Source organism: Chaetodon trifascialis, chromosome 2, assembly GCF_039877785.1.
Source record: "Chaetodon trifascialis isolate fChaTrf1 chromosome 2, fChaTrf1.hap1, whole genome shotgun sequence".
Lineage (NCBI taxonomy): Eukaryota > Metazoa > Chordata > Actinopteri > Chaetodontiformes > Chaetodontidae > Chaetodon > Chaetodon trifascialis.
This window is the reverse complement of record NC_092057.1, coordinates 16,878,592-16,892,171: the sequence shown is the minus strand read 5'-3', so window position 1 is coordinate 16,892,171 and position 13,580 is coordinate 16,878,592. Positions and strand designations below refer to the sequence as shown.

General features: G+C 41.6%; 2 protein-coding genes across 2 annotated transcripts in view; one reads left to right on the top strand and one right to left on the bottom strand.

The window, feature by feature from the left end:
* The window catches only part of LOC139341097 (dolichyl-diphosphooligosaccharide--protein glycosyltransferase subunit TUSC3), a 66,363-nt gene extending 60,530 nt beyond the window's left edge, over positions 1-5,833 (bottom strand). The window contains exon 1 of the mRNA XM_070977436.1: positions 5,711-5,833. Coding sequence (XP_070833537.1) covers positions 5,711-5,815 — 105 coding nt within the window. The 5' untranslated portion in view covers positions 5,816-5,833. The remainder of the gene's footprint in view (positions 1-5,710) is intronic.
* Positions 5,834-11,600: 5,767 nt separating this feature from the next.
* Positions 11,601-13,580, top strand: part of LOC139341106 (zeta-sarcoglycan) — a 325,973-nt gene continuing 323,993 nt past the window's right edge. Inside the window, exon 1 of the mRNA XM_070977442.1 lies at positions 11,601-12,482. Coding sequence (XP_070833543.1) covers positions 12,444-12,482 — 39 coding nt within the window. The 5' untranslated portion in view covers positions 11,601-12,443. The remainder of the gene's footprint in view (positions 12,483-13,580) is intronic.

The window sequence follows — 13,580 nt, the reverse complement described above, 5'->3', positions numbered from 1 at the left end:
CTTCGATAAAGCACAGTTTTGCTGCAAAGTGTGTGACTGCAGTGTCGGTCTGAAATTTCACAGCAAACTCACAAAGCAAGATTACCAAGATAACCCACTCTGCCCTGTGACTGTGCCCATCCTCAACTGAACTTTATTCAAAGTCAAATTATTTGCCCAGGATGCGATTTCATGCAGACAAGATGCTTAAAATATTTAAGATGGATTTATATTTACCACTAGGGGTTAAAGGAGTCCCACCATACATAGCTATGATGCAGATTTGGATTTATAGTTCAACCTTTGCTTTCATCCCTTAATAGATGGGTATCATATATGATCAGACCATATCAAACTTTAATGTTCCGTTTATTCACCTCTCCGAGCGATGGTGGGAATATTCCATACAGCCAACACATTAAGTTGTTTCATTCATGTCCAGTAGTTAGATTTATGAGGAGGCGCCCGTCACCTCGGTGTAGCCTATAGAGTAGCCTCTGAGCCTGCACATGCTATCACTTTAAGTACAACGTAACCCCTTAAAGCACAAGTATCTATCTAGCTTGGGGGTTTTGTTCCATCCTAAAATTGTGATCTCACCAGAAAGAAGTGTCAAAAATAGCGTGCTATTAGTGAGATTTATTAGGACTCCCAGCAGCGCTTTGGTCTCATGTGATTTTGGTCCGTAACGAAGAAATTGCGAATCAACATTATGGAGTCAAACTATATTAAACAGATAAAATGGGCTTTATAAAAGCAATTGTAACCTCTAAATCACTTGGCTTTTACTGTGAGGCACACTCTGACAATGTTAAATTAGCCACCAAGGGCTAACTCCTTGCTTGATAGAAGTTGGTATTAAATTCCATTCCAAAAAAAGGAGTAGATAATGGGAGTAGATAAAAACACAATTAGGCTCCTATCTGTTAGATGATCACTAACACTACAAAATAAGTCAGGAGAAGAAAATCGAAACATCAAACAACAGCAATTCCTACAGTACAGCCAAACCAAACCTTAAGCCTGGTGCTAATATTTTAATATCTAAAGCTTCTCTCTCTCTCTGGCTGCCTTTCCCCTCTCTCGTCCTCTCTCTCCACTGCAGAGGTAGACTGGACAGACTAAAAATGTATGTAGTGCAACTGTGAAAAAAAGCCATGATCTCGTCTGCCATGCAGCTGTAGGACAGGGAACGAGACACACACACACTTTGAATACTGATTAAAGATTTAAATATCGATAATAAGGATTTGAGTGTTTGAAAGCAGCCTTAATTAACTTTACTTTTAGCCCTACCCACCGCTACAGTTTAGAGTCTGATGGCAAAGGTAAGACGAGCTTAGTGAGATGAATACAAAATGCTGCTTCACCATTTTGTCCATTTCCAGCTAAATAAGATCTTCCTCCACCTCCTCCTCCTCTGCCATGGCCCCAGGCAGGCAACTGGGAAAGAACATTTATAACCCCTCAATATCTCTCCTGTGGCTCACTGGAAGTCTGTCTGTCTGTGTGTGTGCGCTTGTCAAAGTATGTGTGGCTAGCTCCTGTCTGCTACCTGGTACAGAGTCACACGCAGATCTTTTGGACGGGATGGACCAAAGTTAAACATTGTTGGACAAAATTTTGAACTCAGAGGTTACAGTTAAAGATAGCGGCAATGTCAATGGCAGAGAAGCAAACTAATAATAGCCGGATGCATGATTGAGAAATGCTCTGTCTGTCATTCATTAGATAATGCAGAGGTGTCCTTGAGCTGGTCAGTGCCTAACAGCAGACTGTGGCTATAATGGGCAGCTCCCTGGTGTAATTTTGTGAATGTGAAGCAAGGCATTGCTGAAAATAAGCACTGATGTCAGCAGACTGTCCCTGGGTAAAAAAGTTAAAAATGGCAGTTTAAGACAGTATTCATTAGGAGCTGCAAAAATTAAGTTTTGAACTCCTAATCGCAACTGCTCCAATTTGGTTTATTCATCCGCAGCCTTTCCCTAAGGGCTTTTATAGACAGATAACAGATCTTGAACTAAGAAAATGTCTAAAAGTGCTATCTAAGGTTTGTAAAGTCATGTTAAAATAATGCTGCATCAACTTCCCTCAGCATGCTGTCTTTTAATTTGCAAGACATAACTGTATTTATATATGTTACATCTTCATAAATAAAGTGACTCAAATGAATTGTGGCTTTACATCAGAGGTGGGGAACCGTATATGGTCCGTGGGACTGTTTGGTCCAGCCTGAGAGGCAATTCATTAAGATAAAGAAAATAATTTAAATTAGTTAATAAGTGTGGTTCCGAAACACAACACGTGCATTATGTTGATGTTAGGTCAATGCAGCGTGGCACCTAGCAACAAAACAAAAGTAGGTACGGAGTTTCCTGCTTTCCAAGAGAAATGGACACAATATTTTGTTTATTTGTTTGCTGAAGTAAAAGGCAAGCCAGTCTTCCTACGTCAGTTTGTAAAGACACGCTCGCAGCGATGAAAAAGGCTAATCTCGAGCATCATTACAGCTTGAAACATGTTAAACTGGATGAGCTGCAAAGACAAATGAGCTCGGATGACGTTAACGGCCTTTAGGTGGAATTTGGATACCCACCAAACAGCTTTCACAAGACCACATTCTGACAGGCACAGTGTTATGGAGGCAACTTTTGCTAACAGGAGAAGCTAAGAAGATGAAACCTCATTCTGAAGGAGAATTTATGAAGTGGTGCCTGCCAACATATAAATCTCTTTTCAAAATAGACTCTTGCAAAGACTCGGCTCCACTCAAGACTGACTAACCCAATCCCGGAAAACCAGCTGCAAGTAGCATCATCATCATCATCATCATCACTGCCATCTGACATCAGACGCCTCGCTAAAGAGAAGCGGTTCCAGTCATCGCAGAGATTAGTGTCACATTTGCGTTCAATAAGTAAGACCAGGTGCTGTGATCCAATTCCGGCCCTGCGTGAGTTAACGTTAACATTACAAGAAGGCAAACATCATTTTTGCATATCTTGACTCTATTTGTGGTGACACATTCATTACACATACACCTTGCAAGCCATCAACATTACTGAGAGAAAAAATGAAGTGTTTTCAGTGAGCTGGAGAGGAAATATGTCACTCTCAATTATTTATTCATTCTTTCTCTCTCATTCAAATGCTCTTTCATCAGTGGTTAATCTGTCCATTCATTCATCAGTTTATCCTTCCACTCTGTCAGTGTCTTCTTCGTCCATTTTTGACATATTCACCTTTCCACAAATTCAAATTTTTGTTCACCTCTCATGTGTTTGCCCATGCGTTCCTTCATTCATTCATTCTACATTTTGACCACTCAATCAATTCTCTATTCATATGTCGTGTCAGCTGAAAAGAAAACGGGGAGATGAGGTGAGGTTACGACAGCACTGTGACTTCTCCTTGGCCAAGAACAGGATATTAAATCAAGCTAAGGCTGCCCACGAAATGTTCATAATTTGAGCCCTATCAGACATTTTTCATGTGTTAAATCAGTGTACACGGGATAAGAGCAACATAGTATTGTCTCAAAATAATCTAGCTGCACATGTACTTTAGGGAAAAGGGTGATGGAAAAGGACAGCACAGTAGAGGGATGCTCAAGTACAATATATTTTTTTGCTGTCCACTCTCAGCTTAACTACTCCTTCATCAGGCGGACACTGGCAGAGCTTCCTGTACTGCCATCTAATGTGATTGCCACCTCAGCTAAGGCCATGTTCAGACAGACTCACGCCCTGCCTGTGGGGGTGTCAACACAGAGAGTGCAAAACAATGCAGGGCCATCCAAAAAGCTAAAAGTTTAACCAGGCGCTGCACTGGACAGTCAAATACATTGATTGCTATCTGCTCTGTAATGTGAACGCTGTATTTCTATTGTTCTAGTAAAATAATTGCCACCAGTGATAACTTTGCGGAGTTGTAAAATCCTGTTATTACAAAGCACTGTGCAGTTTTTTGGTGCCTGGTAAGACATTAAATGCATTACTCTTTTACTCCAGCTGGACTTCCCATTATTTCATTGTCATACCATTAACAAAACAACAGGCCCTCACAAATGCAGCGATTGTTTTATCGTAGGGCTGTTTTCAGTCTGAATCCCTGCTAACAGTGCTGTCAAAAGCCATGCAGGAGTGGTTCCCCACAGTGTTTAGGACTTCAAAGGACTATCAAACTATAATGAGGATGTACACTTTGTATTTTAGTTTTGGCTGCATAAAAATCTGAGGGTTTTTTTTTTTTTCATATGTCACAAACGATGCTTATGCTAGTGAGGGTACGAAAACATGAGTCACACAGATAAAACATGACACTTGACACGCAAGTTTTTCAGTACGAGACAACTGCTCTGCGGGTGAGCTGGACTGCAGCATAGTTGGACATTCTACGTAAGATATAGTGACAAAAATGCCACAGTAATGTTACATTTTTCAAGAAATTAAAAATTATTTTAAAATTACAAAAGGCAGGAATGACATACAAGTATTACCACGTGAAAGTGACCCGTTTCTTTGATTTACATTGATAATGTATTTTTTTTAATTATAAAAAAGATGCATTTATTAACAAAGCATGCATACACACATGAACAAATCAAAGTAATAATCACAAAGATGAATCCTGTTCAGTTCACAAGTTGCACAATGCACTTTCACTCTGTCTGGGTTACAGTTTTCATTCTCTTTTCGGCCTTTCAGGGAAAATTATAGACGTATGCTGCTTGAAGCAAACCAATCACAAATGCAGTAGATGTGTCCCATTACAGTGATTACAAAGCAAATATCTGATGTAACCAACAGCATGCATAGAGTACCTATTATAGATAGATAGATAGATAGATAGATAGATAGATAGATAGATAGATAGATAGATAGATAGATAGATAGATAGATAGATAGATAGATCACTTCAATCGATTCAACACAAAGAACAACAAAAAAACAACCCTTCAGTCCAGTTTCAAATGTCAAACCAAGCAAGCCACAAGAGCTTCCTGCTCACTTCCTGAACTGAAATACACCTGCTATCACTTCAATAAAATAACCACATCGCAGTTTCGTATACTAATCCAATAGTAGTTAAAGGCTGTTCCGGTGCATTCCGGAAAATTAATGCAGCTAGCATGCAGCCATTTATTGAGGTTACTGCGAGATTTTCGCCAGCACCATCAAACGTCATGGTTAAGCTAGCAAGAAATGAAACACAGCGCGTCCTGCACGTACAATTTTCAAAATAAAAAGCCTAACGTAAAGTCGATACTGAAACAATGTATCGGACTCATGAAGCTAATTTTAAAGTATTATAGGAGTGTGTCAATGTAAACACGGAGGACATAATAACAGCGCTGTGCGACCAAATCGATTTTCAAACGAAATCAGTAAACTACATAGCTAGCTTAGCTACATTAGCTTGCTATGCCTACTGGTATACGTAAGCTTGTCATATTACGCACAAAGCAAAACTTAACCACAGAGGAAAGAGTCAGCGAAAAGGCGTAAAAGATGACAACTTGTAAGTAAAGTTTCTTTCATTTATATTATACGAGTGGCGTTTTTTGTTCCCAAAAGACCAGATAACTAGAGTCTCTCCGACACACTTCCTGTTTACTCTGACTGAACGTCACCAACTTGACGCACACCGGCACATTCAATTTGTACACTCCATTCATTAAACAGCAAAACAACAATGGCAGAAAAAATCGTTTAAGCGAGTTAAGAGTTACCTCCTTCTTCTTTTGACCTCCCCCGGGCGACAAACATATCAGCAGAAGTAAGAAAACAGACAGGACCGGCAGATTAGCGAAGGACTTGGCCCAAACAGACGCCATTGCGGAAAGATGCTCTGACTGCGAGACACGTCTCCGCCAAAGGATTGGATTCTGTGTCGGCCAATCAACGGGGAGAGATTTGAGACGCGGTAGTTTCTGGCTTTTGTAGTTTTTTAAGACTGACGGACTTTAACCAGCAAACCTCTGAAAACTCACATCTTGAGGTAATACTTTACATTTCAACTTTGGGTGAGACATCTGTTGGGAGCTGCTGAAGCCATTGTAATTATAGCCTGGTCCTTTCCAATAGGTTATTTTATTGTAATACACTACATTTACAATAGCCTACATATAGTAGGCTATATATATATAGTATAGTATATAGTAGGCTACTATGATATGTAATGGGTTATTATGATATGTAATAAGCTACTTTGGGCTATTATGATAGGCTGTTATGATCTGTAATAAGCTACTTTAGCACTTTAGAAAAGGGCATGACAGCTGTAATTCTGGTTTATGCCACAGCAATATGATGAAAAACACTGAAACTGATGTCAGTGAAAAGTGTATTTGTCACTGATGATAAATCTGACCTCTTTAAATGTACAAATGAAGATTCCCAATATTATTTTAATCTGCATGATGTCATTTTTTTAAATTTACTTTATTTTATTTTATTTTTATTTTTATTTATTTTTTTATTTATTATTTATTTACTTATTTATTTATTTATTTATTTGTTTATTTTATTTTTTTTGGGGGGGGGGGGGGGGGTCAGTCTTAGAACACTTGAAATGAATCCAGTGGCTAAGTGAAAACGTCGCCCTGATTTACTGGTCTGCAGCTGGGCCTGCCATTTGTCAAAAATCTGTGCAAATGTGACGTCTGAAACAAGGACTGCAGAATTTGTCTCTCTGTTTCTCCCTCTATCATATGTTCTGGGAATGGTGAGACTGTTGCAGACACTTGATAGAGTTAATTGAGGGGGAAAAATGATTTATGTGAAATCATTGGGGTTGACATGTCTCCCTGTCTCCGTATTTTATTACTCCTAAGCACTTTGTGACTAATGTAATGCAGTACATTTGCCCTGCAATAAACGTTACTATTGCCTGTGTAAAACTTTTCACAGTCAGAATAGTAGTGACTATATTTTTGGGTTTGTTTGTAGTTGACAAATGTATGCAGATCTTATACACCTTTCAGTATAATGCAGCCCAATCCAACACCACAAGGAACGACGGCTTCATTACCTTAACATTTATCAGCAAAAAACATACCATTTGGCCAGTAAGTATTACAAAGGAAATTGTCATGCATTGCATTAAATTGTACATGGCTTTCTACTTTTCCGGCCCCAAGGTGTACTTCCTTGGCTCTGACCCAGAGGAAACCAGAGGCCCAGAGGCAAGCAAGAGAAAGTGGCTTAGCTAGTTTACCTTGTTGCATTCACTCTCTGTGGTGCAAAAAAGCTTTCTGTAAGTCTTTCAGTTTACACTGTCGGGTGTTACACCCTCTATTGACTCAATTCAGCTCTCAGCAGCATAATATTAGGCCTACTTTCAAGAAAATGCACCAACACACATGTTCATCTTGTTTGTATCAAAAAGATACAAACAAAAAAAGGCATTTTCTTTTATTCTTGTAAATCAATTATTGGTTTCCCTCAGGACTTATCATTAAGTATACTTTGAAAATAAAAGAATGCAAAAAGCATAAAAGTGTTGCAAGACAATCACACCAATGCCAGTATGTTAATATATAACCAAAGACACAGGTGTGAAATATAAACACTGGTTACAAAATCAATGTAAATGGATGCTGAGGAGCAAAATGTGAGTTGATATGCTGAAATGATACAGCATAACAGGCAGAGAGAATGCATCCCTCCAGCAGGGGGGTGAGGGGGTGGGGTGTTAATGGCCCAGTAATAGATGTGAAAGTGGCTTGTGCAAGGTCTAATGACCTGCTGGAAGAAACCAATGCTCTCGAATCTTCTGATAAATGGTAGCGAGAGCAGGACTTTTGAAATGAAGCTGAATGGCTTATTAATAAGGAAAGCTCCCAAATGAACACAAAAAATCGTTCACTTCCAAGGGGTGAATGAAAAGATTATTTATGAATGAAGATGGAAGTCTATTTCAAACATACGCTCACATACACTGCTGAAATAAAACGCATGTTGGAGTATTAAAACCAATGCACCATGAAACAATCACTACGTGTTGCAGCCTTGTTAAACCACAGTTCATTCGCTCTAGCTCAATCATGGAAACAATCCCAGACTTGCTGCTTGATTGCAGAATTTGTGAAACGATTCCCTTGGAATTGCCTTGCATGGTTATTACGTCGAACTGCAATTCCTGAACTTTTTAATGTAAAGGTTACATAAATTAATAAGCCATACTACAGACTGTGTCTGGTGAACATTTTGTCTTTTTTCAGGCTACAACTAATGATATTGAGATAATAATCCCAAAGGATAACATTTAGCTTTACTTTAGCTTAAAACGTTACTTAAACAATTAATTAGTTTTAAAAATGGTAGTTGAACACATCTCTATAAATCAGCTAATCACAATATTACACAATAATAGACTAATTGTTTCAGAAATATAATCATGGAGCAATAACAATATGACAACATTTGGGTATTTTAATCCCAAATAGAGATGTAAATAGCCAGCTCATTTAAATTCCGACTAAAGTAAACATTTAGCTTGTAACACTCAACAGATCACCTCTTGATCAAATACATGTAGAACATTTGTTTTAAGAGATAATGTTAGTTTATGTTAAAAAACTGCAGGTGGGGAGACCCGTGATCTCTATAATATTACTGATACACTTATTATGACCTGGGAGGAAGGAAAGCCTTAGCTTGCTAATGCTAACCAGTAACTTCCAAATTGCTGTCAAACTTAATTCTGCATGGCAGTAATAATAATATGACCCTCCCATAGGCTTTTGCTCTCTCTGCGGCAAGCAAAGCAAACGGCTGCACTTTGTGTTCGAGCAGAAGAATAAAGCTCCTGTCTGATCACAGAGCGTTGTAAGAGGGAGAGAGCAGAGACGGAGAGAGAGACAGAGAGGCCTGTTACACTCCGTCGCTGCCACTCCACAGCTGCATCATGAGTAGTGAGGCAGGTAAAAGTACACAGCACATAGTTGGGATGGAGACTTTGGTATATCATCATTTAGGAGAGATACATAGAAAAAGAATGAAATGTGAAACCACACATGCCTAGGTATGTGAAATGTTTGCATTGATCTATGTGTATTTTTGTAAAGGAAATTTCATCATGGTATAGTGCTTATATACAGTTTTTGATTGAGTTGTGGCAATGAAGTCACTGAAGTAAGTCAGAGGGATTCATTTGCATTTCTGGGCAAGCAGCAGAGATGTAAAGCCAGGTAAATGAGAGACAGTATGGAGGGAGAGAAAACTGTTTATGGTGTGTTAAAATGCAGGAGAAGGGGGGCGGGGGTGGAGGTAGGGGGAGAGAGAGAGGACGGGGGGTGAAATGGGTGATGTCATTTCCAGCTGGCACAGGACTGGGTGCCTGTGTCCGATATCAGCCGCTCCCTTATAAAAAATAACGAGTCCTCGGAAAAAATGATTAATTGCCCGACAGCACAAAGTTTATAGAAAAAGAAGGAGAGATGGTGGTGTGGAGGTGGAGGTGGTGGAGGTCCCCAAGTTACAGAGGAGCAGAAAATAGTGAGAGAGCCGGAGAGAGCAAGAGAGAGAGAGACAGAGAGAGAGAGAGAGAGAGAGAGAGAGAGAGAGAGAGAGAGTGCAACATCAAAAGAGAAAGAGAGCGTGAGAGAGCAAGAAAGGTGTTAGAGGGCGATTGGAGACAAAGCAGCAACAGCGAGACAGAGGGAGGGAGGAAGAGGGGAAGCGAGAGAGGCAGGTGAGGAGAGAGAGAGAGCAAGGAAAGAAAAGCAGCAAAGAAGAGAGTCAGACAAACAGAGAGGGAGGAGCAGAGTGTATGAGTGAGGCATTCATTAATATGATGTTCGTTATCTCTGACCGACTCCCTCAACAAATGTTCCTCTGTGTTCTCTCCTGTGCTATTCAGTGGGCCTATAGCTGTGTGTGTGTGTGTGTGTGTGTGTGTGTGTGTGTGTGTGTGTGTGTGTGTGTGTGTGTGTGTTCATCTGAGCTCTCTACAGCACAGTTCTGCAAATGCATGCGTGATGCGCCTACTCTCAAAGGCAAATCTATTAAACTGAACACACACCTATTGTGCTTGATGCCTACAGGATGTCACAATGATATAAATTGGAAAGGACTTGAAATGATCCTTGAAATGGAGGCTTTGAAGTTGCAGCAGAAATCTTCATGCAACAGAGCGTGATGCCACCTTGGAGGAGTTGAGGAGGATGCTTGTTGATCAACAAAGTAATATTGAAATTCAATCATTTGTTACTGTAGGTTTGGCTCTGGTTCTAACTCAGACGTCCATTAATTATGGGATATCTTGGTCTGTGCACCTCACACTGAGCCTTTTTAGACTGATATACACTGTCTTTGCAAATACAAGGGAAGCAGTGATGCAGCTTAATGCACAATGTTTGATGTCTGATTTGCAGAATATTGATAAATTATGAAATGGATAATAGTTGTTATGTCTTAAATCCTCAGCAGAGTATGATTGGGTGAAGTGATAATCATATCTCTTCTTGTTACAGCATGGCAAGGTGTTTTATGCTTGGTTGGCAGAGGAGGTCGACGAGAGAACATTATTCAGCATATCCTACCTGTCTTGCCTCACCTGCAGTCATCATATCTAATATTATTGGTCAGGAGGACAGTAGTAAAAATGTCAAATGTAATAGCAGCAGATAGCAGAAATCTGCAGATTTCTAAAGCACAGTTTGCAATTAAAATAAATAAACTGTGGTGGTACTCAGTGACAATAACAGTAAAGGACAATAAAAATCTGTCCTCCAACATTTAACTCATTTGTAATTCTGAATTGTGTTTCAACTGTAGAGTATCAACCTTGAAAAGAACAATCTGCTATAAAGCGAGATAATGACAGACTGGTTCAGACTTTGTTTCGAACAGAGAATGACATAATAGAGATGGAACCTAACAGTGCTTCTTCTCCCCCTTCTCTTCTCCTCCTTTTGTCATCTTAGCTTGTCTCTTTTGCTCCCCTCCTCTCCTCTTTTGCCAACCCATTTCTTCTCCTCCTTGCGTCTCACTCTCTCCTCTCCTCTCCTCTCCTCTCCTCTCCTCTCCTCTCCTCTCCTCTTCACTGCTCTTCTCCTTATTCAAGAGGTGTGTGACAGATAATAAAAAGCCCTGGTGGTCGGCAGGCGGCGACACCTTATTATGCGGGAGAAAAATGAGGACAATTTGCACCACAACAAAGACAGACAGACAGAAAGAAAGAGAGAAAGTTTGTGTCAGCCTATTCATAAATATGATCTATGAAACATTCTGTGTGCCTACAATGTGATTATGGGTCTGCAATATTCATATACAGACATGCTGTATCAGTTTAGTGCCCCTACTTTATGTCTGTGTAAAGCAACACACACACACACACATGCACACATGCACGCGCGCGCACACACTCACTCAGCAAACCCAGACTTCCTGCAACAGCCGTTCAACAGCCTCTGCATTTAAATCTCTTTCTTGTCTTCAGTGGCAAAGCAGCATTTTCGATTCATCTACTTGATTAGAATGAGCCCCCCCCCTTTTTTTTTCCTCTAACACACACACACACACACACACACACACACACACACACACGCGCGCACACACACACACGCACACACACACACACACACACACACACACACACACACACACACACACACACACACACACACACACACACACACACACCGGTGCGTCAGTCATTGGAATAATGTACAGCATAAACCTTCCTTCCTTCTCTCCTCTCGTCTCAACTCTCGCAGCTCTCCTCATCTCCTCTCTTCAGCATCTCTCCCACCAGGTCTCTCTCTCTCTCTCTCTCTCTCTCTCTCTCTCTCTCTCTCTCTCTCTCTCCCCTTTTTCTTTCAGGGAGAGCTGATATCTCTGGCGGTTTGCCGCATGGAAGTCGCCCAGGCAAGGCAGAGTATCATCTGTCTGATCCGGACTCCTTCTCTCCAGTTGCCGACCACAGCACGAGCAGACACAACATCACACTCACATTTCCTGGGATTCAACGGGATCTAACGGCATTTATCCAGTAGACGACCGGCTCCATTCCTGCAGTGGGGGGAATATTTCTTACTCAGATGTAACAACAACAATAACAACAACAACAACAGAAGACGTATCGGATCGTTAAGTGCGCAAAAGCTGCATTTTGAAACATTACGCACAGCTTATTACAGCCCTCTGTATAATTTCTATTCCCTCCGTCCCCAGCACGGACAAACCGGGGACCGGAGGTGGGGGGGACTTCCACGGTATGGAGTCCTGATTTTACCAAGCGACCCCCCGGGAGGAATGAAACTGAGAAAATCTGTCGCCGTTGTGGAATATTAATAACCTACTCTTAACAATAAACCAGGAGATGTTGCAGTAGAGTTTGTGACTCTAGAGAGCATTCCAACTTTTTTTGGTCTCTGTTTTTCATTTTTTCCCTCTCATCGTCTTCGCTGGTGGGACTTCTATTTTCGTGACTGATTTGCAGGACTTCACTCTTCTATCATGGACCGGTCGACGTCTTTGGATATAGAAGCGCTCAAGGTAAGACGCTCGCAGCTGGACGGCGCGCACTGGAAGAGAGTTGCGATCTTCCGCTGGGTGGGTGTACTGATGAATAAGTGACAGGGTGGTCTATTGGGTGATTGGGTATGGTGGGTGGCTGGTCGGATGACTGTCATCACTGGGTTGGATTAATCCGCAGCAGAGTGAGTGATGGTGAAGGGTAACGATGCTGGTTGAATAAATGGGTAGCTGCGAATAGGTGACCGGGTGGCCGTTGGGGCTAGTTGGGTGACCCAATGGCTCCAGGATATTTATGGGGACAGCTGGACCCCAAACGTCTTGAGGTGCAATAAACGAATGGGGTTTGCCACTGTCGGAGTACCCAGATCGAGGTTGTTGCAGCGCCATCCAAGAGCACATCTCTCCCGCTCTGTCTCTCATAGGCATGCACAAATCCACACTCTTTCTATGCTGGTGAGGGGACAGAGAGAGGGAGAGAGGGGGAGCGTGCATGTCAGTATTGGGCGCGTGGGGTGAATTTCAATAATGCTTTGCTTTGCACAGAGTTGCAGAGAGCTGTCGTGGGCATCGGTGGGACGCTCGATAGACGGGACGGATTTGCCCGACGGGGCGGCATCGTTGTGCAGTGGGTCTGTGCAAGGAGGGTGAAGGGGGAGATGGCGACGTTGCCCGGTTAACACTTCTCTTTCTCTCTCTAATAATTCTCACTTCATGTTAATTCCCCGGTTCAGCTTACAATCTGATGAAGAGTGAAAAGTGTCTGCAGGACTCCGAACAGTCAAGATGAAAAGAAATACTCGACCTGGGTGCGCTTGAGCCCACACTTGTGTGCAGGCGCGCGCGCGCGTGTGGTGGACGTCGGGGGGATATGGGTCACTGCTTAGACACTGTTTCCCAAATTCAGTTTTGTCCCCACCTCCCCATCCGTGTGTGTGTGTGTGTGTGTGTGTGTGTGTGTGTGTGTGTGTGTGTGTGTGTGTGTGTGTGTGTGTTCATATGGCCAGATGAGTAGGTACTGAGAACATGTTTGTGATGCTTAGAGAACTCCTACTTCATCAATAACAGAGGTAAGCCAAGGGATGTTAAGGTGCAGGTCTGTGTGCATGGAATGGGTTA